This window comes from Heptranchias perlo, chromosome 12 (genome assembly GCF_035084215.1).
Source record: "Heptranchias perlo isolate sHepPer1 chromosome 12, sHepPer1.hap1, whole genome shotgun sequence".
NCBI lineage: Eukaryota > Metazoa > Chordata > Chondrichthyes > Hexanchiformes > Hexanchidae > Heptranchias > Heptranchias perlo.
In genome coordinates, this window is record NC_090336.1 from 29,673,853 (window position 1) to 29,689,252 (window position 15,400).

The 15,400-nt window shown below is 42.3% G+C and overlaps 1 protein-coding gene across 2 annotated transcripts in view; it reads left to right on the forward strand.

Annotated features, from left to right (window-relative positions):
• pik3c2a (phosphatidylinositol-4-phosphate 3-kinase, catalytic subunit type 2 alpha) overlaps nucleotides 1-15,400 on the forward strand; it is a 132,131-nt gene that overhangs the window by 86,160 nt on the left and 30,571 nt on the right. For both annotated transcript variants that reach the window (XM_067993875.1, XM_067993874.1), the window contains 6 exons: nucleotides 1,103-1,270; nucleotides 3,074-3,185; nucleotides 5,962-6,101; nucleotides 8,086-8,274; nucleotides 12,339-12,432; nucleotides 13,791-13,885. In XM_067993875.1, coding sequence (XP_067849976.1) covers nucleotides 1,103-1,270; nucleotides 3,074-3,185; nucleotides 5,962-6,101; nucleotides 8,086-8,274; nucleotides 12,339-12,432; nucleotides 13,791-13,885 — 798 coding nt within the window. The remainder of the gene's footprint in view (nucleotides 1-1,102; nucleotides 1,271-3,073; nucleotides 3,186-5,961; nucleotides 6,102-8,085; nucleotides 8,275-12,338; nucleotides 12,433-13,790; nucleotides 13,886-15,400) is intronic.

Below are 15,400 nucleotides of genomic sequence, written 5' to 3' on the forward strand. Positions count from 1 at the left end.
GGTGCCACCATCCATGCTTGGGAAAGTATGCAGAGTATGCACCTTGACAGCTAATTTTAATGTTGAAGAGAAGGACAGTCGTGCTATTTCTCTGATAACATTAAAGAGGCAAAAGTAAATTTATAGAATTCCTAAGAAGTCCAATCGATTCCCTAAAAATAATGGCTTGGATTTTTCTCTGAGCGGCAAGGGGGTAAGAAATATTGAATTAAGAGACAGATAAAACAGACACAAAGAAAAAGTAAAAATAATTTTTTTTTAGAATTGTCCAACAATAATTAAAATCTGAAGGAATGAGACTCCACACTTGTAAAAGTAAATTTTTAGTGCCAGAAAGCTTGCTTGGCAGTCATTAAGATTTATTACACTGTTAAAAGTGTGCATAGACTTAAATGATTTGATGTACCTTTTTTTGGCGAGGTTAGTTCATATCCATCAAGTCTGTGCAGGAACTTCACGTCATTCCATTAATTTGAATGGTGAGTCAGCTGGCACCATTCTCATGGAGTTTACGGAGGAGCGAGGCATCTGGTAGAGCAATTTCCGGCTTTGACTGTGCATATGTGGCCGCTAAAAGTTGTTGTACCAGATGCACTGAAATAACGGAGAGCACTGTTAGCCTCACTGCTATTTTTATAGCAAAGTCTGGCCTAAGGTTTTGCACCAGGCTAGAGTTAGACTGCACTTGAAGTCCAAACAGTGTGGGACTATTGAGTAGAGGGGATTTGAAGTCTTGCTATACTGAGAGCCGGATCAACTTTCGAGTTGATGCTTTTCTAATACTGCTTTACATCAACACCAAAATGTTCATATAACAGCAGCTTAAGTCTCCCAATAAACTGGTCCACGCCTCATTTTCTTTGGAGGATGATTTTTTTTCCAATCCCTATCAAGTGTTCTTAAGTTATGATTTTAATTTACTTTTCCAATTTGAATTCATCAGTAGAGATAATACTGAAAAACTTATGACATAATTGTCATTGTAAGTTTATCTCCAGCTTCCAATCTGACCAACCCAATAGGTGCACAATGGTTAAATAAGTATTGTCTGCAATGTTTGTAGTGCCATACTAACTTTTTTTGTTTTATTTCCACCTTCCAGAATCAGCTTCCCTGTTCAGGTTGCACAGTTGCCCCTTGAATCAATACTAAGTCTTAGTTTGCATGGAGTTCTGAATCCCTCAGCAGCTGGATCACCAGATTCTAACAAACAACGGAAGGGACCAGAGTACCTTGGTCGAGTCTCTATGCCTCTCTTTGACTTTAATCGGTAAGAGGTTTTTTTCTCCTTTTCCCTTTTCTGAAGGAAATGCTGTACTAGATTGTGGCCCTCTGGTATTTCACTGAAGTGTTTATTTTTCATGTGTGAGCACGGTTAATAAGAGTCACCAGGCTTTGGGTGGAGGAGAGAGCCTGATATTATCACCAACTCCTGTTTTCATCGAATGTCCATGTGCAATTGCCAGCAGGGGCCAGAAGAAGTGATGAGGCCACTTTTTCTTAACTTCATTACCTACCCCTCCACATTGGGTCAGCAACCTGCACATATAGCAGGGTTGAAGCTGTGATCTTCCAGGTCTGTAACGCTCAGTACCAACAAGAACTTGAGTTTGTACACCATCTTGAACATAGGAAATGTCCCAAGTTGTTTCACAGATGGGCAGTGCAATGATTATACAGCGTAGTATTTATCCACTGAATATCAGAGGAGCTCTGCTCATTTTGTTTTCTTCCCCTTCAATTTTTATGTGGATATTCAGATAGGCTTCCCAACCGTACCCCAATTTTTAAAAAAAATTTATTGCTTGGCCTAATACTGAGGGTGGGTGCATGAGTCTTCTTTCATACCATCACCACCAAAGCTTTTTCTAACTGGTTGAAATTGCCCAAATATGACTCTATCTTCTCTGCCCCCCCCCCCCAACACACTTCTTTTTAAACCTAGAGACTGCAGTATCCACTCAGTGCACCCCTACCTCTATCACTCGGTCCCATTTTACCATCCACTTTCAGTAAAGTTCTTTCTCTTTGTTTTTTCACTTTAATCATGACAGCTAGAATATTGACAAATTTATGACTGGATCACAAGTGCAGCACACAGTATCTTAATAACGTCAGGCAATTTGTTTCTTCAGAACTCAACTGACAGCTAACTACTCACCCGTGATGGAAATTAGTCCCATCCTAATCTGTTTAAAATTGCTGTGGGGGGGGGGGGAGAAAGAAATTATAAATTTAACTTGAAGGGATATGGATCAAAGGTGGGTAAATGGAGTGAGATACAGCTCAGTCATGATCTAATTGAATAGCGGAACAGGCTCGAGGGACTTTTTTATTCATTCATGGGATGTGGGCATCGCTGGCAAGGCCAACGTTTATTGCCCATCCCTAATTGCCCTTGAGAAGGGGGTGGTGAGCCGCTGCCTTGAACCGCTGCAGTCCATGTGGTGAAGGTTCTCCCTCAGTGCTGTTAGGAAGGGAGTTCCAGGATTTTGACCCAGAGACGATGAAAGAATGGCGATATATTTCCAAGTTGGGATGATGTGTGACTTGGAGGGGAACGTGCAGATGGTGTTATTCCCATGTGCCTGCTGCCCTTGTCCTTCAAGGTGGTAGAGATCGCAGGTTTGGGAGGTGCTGTCGAAGAAACCTTGGCGAGTTGCTGCAGTGCATCCTGTGGACGGTACACACTGCAGCCACAGTGCGCCGGTGGTGAAGGGAGTGAATGTTTAGGGTGGTGGATGGGGTGCCAATCAAGCGGGCTGCTTTGTCCTGGATGGTGTCGAGCTTCTTCAGTGTTGTTGGAGCTGCACTCATCCAGGCAAGTGGAGAGTATTCCATCACACTCCTGACTTGTGCCTTGTAGATGGTGGAAAGGCTTTGGGGAGTCAGGAGGTGAGTCACTTGCTGCAGCATACCCAGCCTCTTGTAGCCACAGTATTTATGTGGCTGATCCAGTTAATTTCTGGAATGAATGGCCTACTACTGTTTGGAGAAGTCCCCCATTTCTCTTGGTGTATTATATTTGACACTTCAACATTTTTCCTCCCATTTTTTTCTTTTGTCTTGCCAGTATGTTGACAAGTGGAACAAAACTGCTTAGTCTCTGGACATCTGTCCTATTGAATCCAAGTGGTGGGACCATGAACAGAAAAGGGAGCTCGATGGAGAGAATTGTGTTGCAAGTGAGTGGAGCTCGCTGGTCAATTAAGCTCTTTAAGGTTCATTCTGCAAGAGATTTAATCTCTCAAGCTGTGTTTTTGTCATATTTTCTGCTCATAAATGTACTTTTCCATGCAATTCTGTTTCTGTGTTACAAATTGAAATTGCAGATGATTACATTTAATTTTTCCAGTTATCATAGGCTGCAAGATGTGTTCAGACACATTAAACTGTTTAAAAGGATGAATTACTGTAACTAGGCCTAGTTTTCTACCTTAAAATAAAAACAGAAAATGCTGGAAACACTCAGCAGGTCAGCCAGCATATGTGGAGAGAGAAACTGAGTTACTGTTTCAGGTTGATGACTTTTCATTAGAATTCTCTCTCCACAGATGAGTGTTTCCAGCCTAAGTGTTTCCAGCCTTTTCTGTTTTTGTTTCAGATTTCCAGCATCTGCAGTATTTTGCTTTTGCCCTAGTTTTCTAACTGGGTATGGCTGAGACCAATTATGAGGACAAATATCTCAGTTGACCTTAGTCATTGCTAACAGACTTAAATTGTACTGGGCACCAACCAACAACACTCAGATTTCCCATCATAACCCTGTTCCTTTAAATAATGGTTCTCTCTGCATTCAAGAGATAACACAACTCTAGTGATTTGGTGTCTTTTTAAATATCATTAAATAAACTTTTTAAAGAGTGCTTTTATTGTTGAAACTGAATTTATGTAATGAACGGATTTATTCTATGTGTCTTTGTATGTTTTCCATGGACAGGATGACTGTGAACCAGTATAGTTTCAGTTGAAATAACCTATAGGGTGCAGTTTCATTATTCTATAGAAGTGTGCATTGAAAAATGGTATTACAATAGGTGAATTCAATTGACATTTTCTTAATAAATGATGGGTTAAATGTTCACAATGATCAGACATTAGATGTACAAATCGTTAAAGATGAGTACAGGCAGAAAAGACCATGAAAGCAAATTGAATTCTGGATTTTATACATATGGGTATTGTCTATAAGAGCAACAAAGTGATTACTTTGTAGGAGATGTTAGTTAGGCCACAGCTGGAATATTGTGCATAGTTCTGGGCTTCTAAGTATTGCAAGTGCACTGCAGCTCTGGAAAGGATATGGAGATGATTCACTCGAATAATGTCAGGAATGAGGAACTTGGAGTTATCAAGAAAGGCTAAAGCAAAAATGGGGCTTTTCTTTGCGAGAGGAGATTTGGGAGGGGGAGGTCTAATAGAGGTTTTGAAGTGTTTTGAGGGAGTAAATAGTGAAAGATTGTTTCCACTGGTTCACAGATCAGTAACAAGGAGAAACATATTGAGGATTATTGCCGGAAGGACAAAGGGGGACGATCCTTTTATTTCCCTCTTTCTCCCCATCCCCCCCTCCCAAAATAGAGGGTTATTAGAACATGGAATGCTTTACCACAAGTGGTAAAGATCTTGGTTATCTAAAAGGGAATTGGATAAATATTTGAAAAAGAATTCTGGAAAATGGGATTTGAGTAGATGGCTCCAGTTGAACAGCTGGCACCTACAGAGGCCTAAAAAGTTTTTTTTTGTGCTTTAAGTACTATAAATCTGTTAATCATTACACGATACGTTGATGTTAAATATTCCCACTCTTAAATACTTTCATCCAAATTAGAGATGTGCTGCAACTTGCATTTATAGAGTGCCTTTAATGTAGAAAAACATTCCAAGGTGCTTCTCTGGAATGTAATCAGACCAAAATTGATACCGACCTTAAAAAAAAAGGAGATATTAGGAGGGGTAACACAAAGCTTGGTCAAAGAGAGAGGTTTTCAGGAGGTGGAGAGCAAGAGAGTTTGAGGAAGAGATTTCCAGATCTTAGGGCCTAGACAGCTGAAGGCACGCCTGCCAATGATGGGGCGAAGGGAATGGGGATGTGTAAGAGGCTAGAGTTGGAACAATGCAGAGAGCATTGGAATAGTCGAGTCTGGAGGTAACAAAAGCATGAATTATGGTTTCGGGGTGGAGACGAGCGATGTTATGGAGGTGGAAGTTTTTTTAATCGTTCATGGGATGTGGGTGTTGCTGGCAAGGCCAGCATTTATTGCCCATCCCTAATTGCCCTTGAGAAGGTAGGGGGTCTTCGTGATGGAGGGGTCAGATATGGGGTCAGATGCTCCACTCTGATAAGGAGGGATAGTGCACCCCTGTCACAGTCACAGCTAGATTAGAATTTAGTTGTGATTGTCATGATGAACTGAATTAAACCAGATGACAGCACTGTAGCCAGGGTCAAATTTTAACTTAACCTAGCTGCCCATAGATTTTGGTATTGACCTTTAAATTGCAACATCAAGTTTCAGAAAGTTGCTTGTACATTTTGCATTTATTGTGCACATGTAGCAAAGTTTTGCATTTGCCCTTTTGGACACTTAATTAGCTTTCAGGCTTTCATACAGCTCAGCACAGAAAATAATGGTGGTTGCCTCATTCGTGATCAATATTTTAACAGGATGTTAATTCTTAATTCAAGAGAACTCACCTACTTGAAGCATTTTTTTAAATATTTAATTATACTTTGGGCAAAAGTTGAGCATGCAGTGCCTTCATTTGGTGGCTTTCATGGTGGGCCTCTGCAGAAATCCTGGGCAAGATGCATTCTGGTCAAGATATAGAATCCCTAACTTTGGACCAGTTAAACATCCACACCTGTTTTTTTAAAAATATGATATCTTTCATCTGCTTTGTGTACAACAGGTAACACTCGGAAGCAGATTCTAACATTTTGCTTCATTTTTAATTTAGGTGGACTTTCCATCCTTTGCCTTTGATATCGTCTACTGTCCTCCGCAATCCAGCCGAATGGTCGAGCTTGAGTTTGAATCATTGGATCAAGGTTTCCAGAAACAGCTTCTTGACGTGTTTGCCAAGGATATGACTTTTGAGTAGGTTCTTCCTGTAGACATGTTTGGGTTTCATTTTGATTTTGTTACCATGTGTAAGCCCCCATTCAAGGAAACACGTTGAGAAGTTCAGTTTACGAAAGGTTGTATTAATTTCGATATGCCATCGCACGTATTGAATACATGAAGTGCCACAAATAAGTGATGTTCATCTGGTACATCATTTAAGTTTCAAGCTATCAGTCGATTAAATAGAGGTGAAATGGTAGCCAAATGTAGTGGCCTCAGTTTCCAAAATGAATTCTTTCATAATCTTACTTGGCTGATGGCCTCAAGTTCATTTAATGAAGAAAAATGCAACTTTTTTTTTAACTCTGATCCTGAAAAGATTAATCCTGGTTCTGAAATGCAGAACGTATGTTAAACTGACATTTCTCCAAGACTGAGAAAAGTGGGTCGCTCCCCAGAAAGCTGTTGGTAAACGCAGCATATCACTGAACCATACAGGTCAGAGTGTCCCAGGTTCACATCCTGGCGTGCTGAGTTAGTTGATCTGAACTGCTGGATTGGTTGTGGAACAAAAACTGATTCCTGAGCAAGGGGGAGGAAAAGAAGGTGGAGCCGGGGATAAATTCAGTGCATCATTTTCCATATCGGAGGCCAGAAGCTTGTAGCAGAGCTACTGCATATCTATTTCCTTCCTTCCTTCCTCCCTTCCTTCCTTTCTGCATCTTTCCCATCGTGCGTGGATGTTGGTAGATTTTTCTAAAAAAAAAATGGTGTCAAACTCTGAGCTCCATTTCTGTTCTTTACCTCCAACATATCAGGAAATTCTAATGTAAAGGACTGATTTGAAAATTTACACTGTTACTTAAACTTGCTTGAAATCTGCACAGGTTCTTGCCTGCTTAACTATTGACTTTGGTTAGGATTTCTGCACTACTGTATTGATTTAATGCTCTGTCTTGCAGTCAGCAAATACATGTTCAGATAAAAGCTTGTTAGAAGACATAAGATTATTAACATTATTTTGAATTTGATTTAGGTGCTTTCAATGTGCTGCTTAAATTTCTGCTGTGTCAGCAGAAGAGTTACATATCCCTGAGTGCCAGCAGCCCTCCAGTAATTTTCTTGAGTAGCAATTCTTTATGCGTGAGCCTAGATGAAGTGTTCAGGCATCTATTTGTCAGTGGGGAATATCACAGCTGAGCCTCATTGTGTCCTAGCTCACTTACATAGGACTTTGGCTCCTCAGCTGCTGCTCTGATGTTGATTTAGCTAATTATGTGCAGGCCAGAAATCAAACCTGGGTTGTTTGGTCCATATGACTTAGTATTGCATCAAACAGTACCTTTTCCCACCAGGCCATTGGGGAGTTATATTGCCCGCCATTCTCTATAACCATCTGAAAATGGCTGCAACAGAGCAACTCCCCATCCCCATTACACCCCTCTCTTCCCCTCGACACCACCCACCCCCACCACCTCCCAAATGAGTTGCAGCAGCAAACAAGTGTGTACATTCCATTATATTTTGCCTGCAATGGGACATTTGGTGCATTTCTGCTGCTGCAAATTGAATGACTCTGGAATAAATCATGTCTTTGTTTTCAAGCTGGAGTGCTTTCAGGACATAGATTTCCCCAGTTATAAATGCCAAGGCTCTCCAGCTGGGGTCGGGTGAGAGAGTATCAGGCTTGATATATTCTTGCTTCTAAATATTACGCAGAGACCCCTGCTGGACTGTACGTGTGTGCGGACATTAATTAAGGACAGGAACAGGACCGGTTGTGATGCCTTCCACAGTCCAGTAGCCTCCTGACAGTTGCTGTGTGAATAAAGGTCACCTGGAAGAGATATCAGAGAGTGGCTTGTGACTGAGGAATGTACTGCAGCATGCTGACACCTTGGAGAGTAATGGGGATAAAAGTTTGAGGGGGGAATTATTTTACTTTTATAGTAGTATCTAGCTAAAATGAAAGAATAGTAAAAGTAATATTTCAAACAAAGCTTTTTTTTATCTGCAGACTTTCCAAGGCGGATAAAGAACTTTTGTGGGATAAGAGACAGTACTGTTTTTCACACAATAACAGCCTTCCCAAGATACTTGCTAGTGCTCCAAGTTGGGACTGGGATACTTTACCAGAGATCTACTCTCTGCTCCATCAATGGACTCCGCTTTCTCCTGTCTCTGCCCTGGAACTACTGGATTCTAAGTAAGCTTTCTGACTCATGACTGAATTGAAGTTTTAAAAAAAAGACCACAACTGCAGTGTAGTCTAGTCTTTCCTCTGGCCTGTGGCTAGTAAACATCAGCCAGAGACCCTGCTACTGTTGACTGCCCAGTGTTTCCCAATGAAAAGTGGGCAACTGGAATATTCTCTGAGATCTATTCTCTGTTCAATCAGTGCAGACATTGGATGAGAACAGGACTGAGCTCGGCTTGATGCCCGACTATCACTATTCTTCTGGTGTGAGCCTGGACATTGTGGTCGAGGCACTAAAGTATCCCCATGGAACTGTACCCCAGAATGACCCACCATCTTAACAGATTGAAAAACGATGTTTTTTCAAAAATAAGTTCCCTTGTGTTCTTTTTCCTTGGAAGAGTGTGATGGTGATGCAATATAAATTGTTGCTATATACATCAGCACAGGTTCTCAGTACTGGTCCACACTTTGAAAAGCCAAATGAATATGTTCTGTTGTGTTGTATAGTCATTTGAAGAACTGAGTGTATTTAATCCAGATTAGCCTGAAACACTGTCTCTTTCACTAACTTGACTAGTGTACTTGAAACAACAAAATTAACATTGAGAAATAACTGCTGTACAATCAAAACCCAATCACGTTGCACGTTGCTCAAAGACAAACTCCAGTGAAAAATATTTGGGGTGGGGGAAGATCACGTTTACGAGGCTTTCCTTAGAGTTTTCAAGTTACTTTGAGGAAAAACAAAAAGCAACTTTGAAAACAAATTTACACATGTATATATTTTGGTAGTTATTACCCAACTCCTGCATTGCTTTGGCAGCTTGGGATGCCTCCCCTCACAATCTAGGAGTGCCTCATGACAAGTTTCAGCTAATGTCTGCCGGGAAATAAATTTTTCCCAGTTTATAAATCCCCTGGGAGGGCTGTGCTTTCGGAATTATCATCTTAGTATGCCTGCCGCCAAAGTGCTCCTCTCCTCTTCCTAAATTTGTGACTTGTCTCTTTTCCTCGATGACAGCTCCCTTTAACACTCGGCATGTTTTCACTGAGTGGCTGAACAGTACAGACCAAGAAGGTCCAGGTTTGATCTGTGCTATTCGCTGAGTTAGCTGATCTCAGATGGTGCAGCAGTAGGAGTGCTACAGTTGGCTTTCACGCATTTAGGTTAAAGGCAGGCCACAACTGCTATTCCTGTATGCTGTTCACAACCCCTACTCTGAAGTGTGCAACTGTGAGCATTTAGTGATGGCAGAATATGTTTTTTTTTATATTCGTTCACGGGATGTGGGCATCGCTGGCGAGGCCAGCATTTATTGCCCATCCCTAATTGCCCTTGAGAAGGTGGTGGTGAGCCGCCGCCTTGAACCGCTGCAGTCCATGTGGTGAAGGTTCTCCCACAGTGCTGTTAGGAAGGGGGTTCCAGGATTTTGACCCAGCGACGATGAAGGAACGGAGATATATTTCCAACTCGGGATGGTGTGTTGTTTAGAGGGGAACATGCAGGTGGTGGTGTTCCCATGTGCCTGCTGCCCTTGTCCTTCCAGGTGGTAGAGATCGCGGGTTTGGGAGGTGCTGTCGAAGAAGCCTTGGCGAGTTGCTGCAGTGCACCCTGTGGATGGTACACACTACAGCCACAGTGCACCGGTGGGTGAAGGGAGTGAATGTTTAGGGTGGTGGATGGGGTGCCAACCAAGCGGGATGCTTTGTCCTGGATGATGCAGAGCTTCTTGAGTGTTGTTGGAGCTGCACTGATTCAGGCAAGTGGAGAGTATTCCATCACACTTCTGACTTGTGCCTTGTCGATGGTGGAAAGGCTTTGGGGAGTCAGGAAGTGAGTCAATCGCTGCAGAATACCCAGCCTCTGGCCTGCTCTTGTAGCCACAGTATTTATATGGCTGGTCCAGTTAGGTTTATGGTCAATGGTGACCCCCAGGATGTTGATGGTGGGGGATTCGGCGATGGTAATACCATTGAATGTCAGGGGGAGGTGGTTTGACTCTCGCTTGTTGGAGATGATTGTAAACAATTTTACAACACCAAGTTATAGACCAACAATTTTATTTGAAATTCATAAGCTTTCGGAGGCTTCCTCCTTCCTCCTTCTCCACAACATTCACCTGAGGAAGGAGGAAGCCTCCGAAAGCTTGTGAATTTCAAATAAAATTGTTGGACTATAACTTGGTGTTGTAAAATTGTTTACAATTGTCAACCCCAGTCCATCACCGGCATCTCCACATTGTTGGAGATGGTCATTGCCTGGCACTTGTCTGGCGCGAATGTTACTTGACACTTATCAGCCCAAGCCTGGATGTTGTCCAGGTCTTGCTGCATGCGGGCTCGGACTGCTTCATTATCTGAGGGGTTGCGAATGGACCTGAACACTGTGCAATCATCAGCGAATATCCCCATTTCTGACCTTATGATGGAGGGAAGGTCATTGATGAAGCAGCTGAAGATGGTTGGGTCTAGGACACTGCCCTGAGGAACTCCTGCAGCAATGTCCTGGGGCTGAGATGATTGGCCTCCAACAACCACTACCATCTTCCTTTGTGCTAGGTATGACTCCAGCCACTGGAGAGTTTCCCCCTGATCTCCATTGACTTCAATTTTACTCGGGCTCCTTGATGCCACACTCGGTCAAATGCTGCCTTGATGTCAAGGGCAGTCACTCTCACCTCACCTCTAGAAGTCAGCTCTTTTGTCCATGTTTGGACCAAGGCTGTAATGAGGTCTGGAGCCGAGTGGTCCTGGCGGAACCCAAACTGAGCGTCGACGAGCAGGTTATTGGTGAGTAAGTGCCACTTGATAACACTGTCGACGACACCTTCCATCACTTTGCTGATGATTGAGAGTAGACTGATGGGGCGGTAATTGGCCGGATTGGATTTGTCCTGCTTTTTGTGGACAGGACATACCTGGGCAATTTTCCACATTGTCGGGTAGATGCCAATGTTGTAGCTGTACTGGAACAGTTTGGCTAGAGGCGCAGCTAGTTCTGGAGCACAAGTCTTCAGCATTACATCTGGGATGTTGTGGGGGCCCATAGCCTTTGCTGTATCCAGTGCACTCAGCCTTTTCTTGATATCATGTGGAGTGAATCGAATTGGCTGAAGACTGGCTTCTGTGATGGTGGGGATATCAGGAGGAGGCCGAGATGGATCATCCACTCAGCATTTCTGGCTGAAGATGGGTGCAAACACTTAAGCCTTGTCTTTTGCACTCACGTGCTGGACTCTGCCATCATTGAGGATGGGGATATTTACAGAGCCTCCTCCTCCCATTAGTTGTTTAATTGTCCACCGCCATTTGCGACTGGATGTGGCAGGACTGCAGAGCTTTGATCTGACCCGTTGGTTGTGGAATCGCTTAGCTCTGTCTATAGCATGTTGCTTCCGCTGTTTAGCATGCATGTAGTCCTGAGTTGTAGCTTCACCAGGTTGGCACCTCATTTTTAGGTACGCCTGGTGCTGCTCCTGGCATGCTCTTCTACACTCCTCATTGAACCAGGGTTGATCCCCTGGCTTGTTGGTAATGGTAGAGTGAGGAATATGCCAGGCCATGAGGTTACAGATTGTGCTGGAATACAATTCTGCTGCTGCTGATGGCCCACAGCACCTCATGGACCTATGGTGGCCTTTACACGGTTCACCCTTGAGCATTGTGCACTTGTGCAAGATACTGGATGGTGACTGTCCTGAATGGAACAGTACCATACCAAGGAGTGGACATCCTCAACAGGAGGGGAAAAGAAAACTGTCAGAAGATTGGTGGAGGTGGGGGGCTGGGGTGAGGAGAGAAGAAAAGGAACAATGGTGCCTACACATGAAAGGCACTTTCGTAGCATTTAATTCATGGGATTGAAGTGCTTCAGTCATGCCTCGTGACTTCCTAAATTTATAATCACAGTTGTTTATAGTTGGTTATAGGTTGTATCTGCAAGTTTCAATAGTACTGGAAGTTTGAAGAATATAATTTGAAAGGGAATTATAAATAAAAGATGATGCAAAGTCTCTGCTGTAGTTTAAAAGGGCGTGCTTGGACCTTTTGACCATGGTGGCTCTTTGTAGGTATGCAGATCAGGAAGTGCGGAGTGCAGCAGTGAACTGGATTGAACTAATGACGGATGATGAAATGGTCGATTATCTCCCTCAATTTGTACAGGTATGTTGATGCTTTGTTCGTCATCTGAAACGTTTGGACTCTCAACAATGCAAACTATTGGGTATTGAACAACATTCAGTTTCCTGATGCATGTCTTGTTATATGCATGCTAATTTGGAGGCTTTTTATGGAGCTTTACAAAACTTCAGAGGAGATGGAACCGGCTTGCAATGGGCCTGAATTAAGACCAAATTCTCAGCAGTGATGAGAATGTTAAAAGCATGACCAAAATTTGCTTACTGCTCTGAGGAAAGGAATTACTTGTGGAGCTCCTTAAAAGAAACTCGGACTGACTTATTTAAACTTAATCGTTATAAGTACTTGCCTTGACTTGGGTTCTTTTTCCTCCCATTTTTCTTTTTCCTGGTCCCTTTTGAAACCTTATTAGCGTGTGGTTCCACAGGTGATGCCAGCCCTGTAGTATCGAGTCCAGATGGCCATTCCTCACATGTGAGCCTAAATAACTTAAATAGGCCAGGGATCAATCTTCGCTTCTTCTATTAGGCAGTGAATTTTTCAGCATTTTAAAAAAAAATAATGTTCATATGTCCAAACAGATTTTTAAAATGGACAGAGCAACACATTGAATTTATTTAACTTTAAATATTGATGCCAATTAAATGGATCTGTTCTCTCAAAAGCATATATCTGAAGCAAATGCACTTTACAGTTTTTTCTGTAAGAGTTGCTATATTGGAATTCTTGATTTTTTTTTTCATCAAATGCATTGAAATCCATGAAGTATAAAGTATTGGAAAAAGAACACCGATGTCACTCTTGTGCACATTTGCAGAGTAAGAACACTTCTGTGTATACAAGGGGATCTGATAAACCGTGGTTAATCCAGTTTTTAAACCCTTGAATAACTAACGGTCCATTTTCAGCTTTCGTTTATCTGTGTGTCTATTCGTTGAACCGCAGCAAAAGGCAGAACTTTGGTTAATTGATCTGTGCATCCGATGACACTGTTCAGTTACCAGTCAAGGTAGATCTGAACTCTGGGTCTATTCTGCTGCTACCAATTATCCACCTCTTGCTTTTCTTGATTTGGTGTATAGTACCTCTGGGCTTTTAATCTTGTTGCATTCAAATTCTGTTGAAGTGAAATTGAAGAGTTCAACAAATTTTATCTTGTATATTTCTAATTTAAAGTAGAATAGGGCAAAACATTTCACACAAGTGACACATCATTTGTAGAATAAATTATCTTTTTAAATGCTGGCCTTTTTTGGATTATGTAAATCTTCCTTCAGCTCTCAATAGGGCTTATGCTGTTTATTTTTTTTTTAAAGAGGTTAGAATTTTATGTTTGCTGAACACAGTGGGATTTATATTGTTGCTACCTGTTTTATTTATAGACTGTGAAGCACGAGTGTTACCTAGACAATGCCTTAGTGAAATTCCTTTTGTCTCGAGCTCTGAGAAATGTTTGTGTAGCACACCACTTGTACTGGTAAGAAGATAACTTTTAACTCTAAACTTTATGCATGTAATAAGTATTACATTCTTGGCTGACATACAAGCACAAGCACACATCAGAGCTCTGGTACTGAGGTATTTGATTTTCCGTTTTCCGCCAATGATTTTCTTTCAGCTGCAGCTGAATAAATAGAAAAGAAGAGGACTGGCATTAACCCCAGTTCAATTTATTCTAATGTGTTGAGTGTTAATTGGAAATACAAAAATATATTTTTTAATTGAAATGACTGTGGCTTAACTGAATAGTTATTAATGCCACAAAGATCAGTTAGCAACTACTAAAGCAGGAATAACTTACAACACAGCAGGAATGAAAGAGGATATCAAGATCGGCATCCAAAAAACAAATACCTCTAAACATAGGAATGCAGGTGCATGGTGGTAAAATCTTGCACCCATTTTGTCTTAGCATTTGAGTGCACAATTCTCGGTGTGTAGTGTGGCTCTAAATTGTATGCTTCCATGCACATAGTTTTGTTGGTGTTATACTCGGTCTTGAAGTTGAACATAGTTACTCACGTCACACTCTCATTTGATCAACCAAAATAATACCTGCAGCTTTTACTAGCTATCTGGGTGAAATAATCGAAATTATTTTCTGTGTATGTTGCGTGACTTTGTACTACACCTAAAACAGGCACCTTCTTCTCATTTTGAGCACCTCACCTTGTTCTACCCCCTCGCCGCTCCTTTAAAATCCTTGTTCTCTACTGCCCACCAAAGCCTCTAGACGAGTTTCTCGGAGATGTCCTCACTCCTTTCTTCACTCAGCCTCTGCACTAAGTGACTCCTCATCCTTGGTAATTTCAACCTCCACCTTAATTCACTTTGCCCTCTCTTCCTCTAAGTTCACTGCCCTCCTGTTCTCCCTTAAACTCTCCCTCCATATAAACTTTCCTATCCATAATCAAGGCCACCTCCTTGACCATGCCATCTCACATGGCCTTTCTATTCCCATCATCTCAATCACAGACAAGGCCACCTCTGATCACTTCCTTGTATCCCTCACCACTTGCATGCCCTCTTCCAACCCCACTATCTTCTGAATCTGCCCCATGGGGAAAAAACTTGCCCAAGTCACTTAGAATACCACTTTCAAACTCCCAACTGTCTAGCCTTTGGCCCTCCTTTCAACACAATACTTCTACAGCTATCTGTCTACTCAGTCATTCCCTCACCTCCACCTTTTGTCCCTTGCCCCCAGTAAAAAATGCTTACTCTCTCCCACCCTCGTCATTCTCCCTGATGCAGACCCGATCTTTGCTCCCTTAAGTGCAAGGGGCGCCAAGGTGAACCTATGATGCACAACTGGTTTAGCCAGATTTGGCTGGACCATATCAAGCACTATCGGGCTTTGCTCTTTTGTGCCAGAACTGTTCAATAATCCAGGATCGCCCTGGAATGCAGAGATAACCCCCGGCTTCTTTTCTCTACTGTTAACTGTCTCCTTAAACCCCTCTGCCCTGCCCCCTCCACCCTTGCTCCCAAC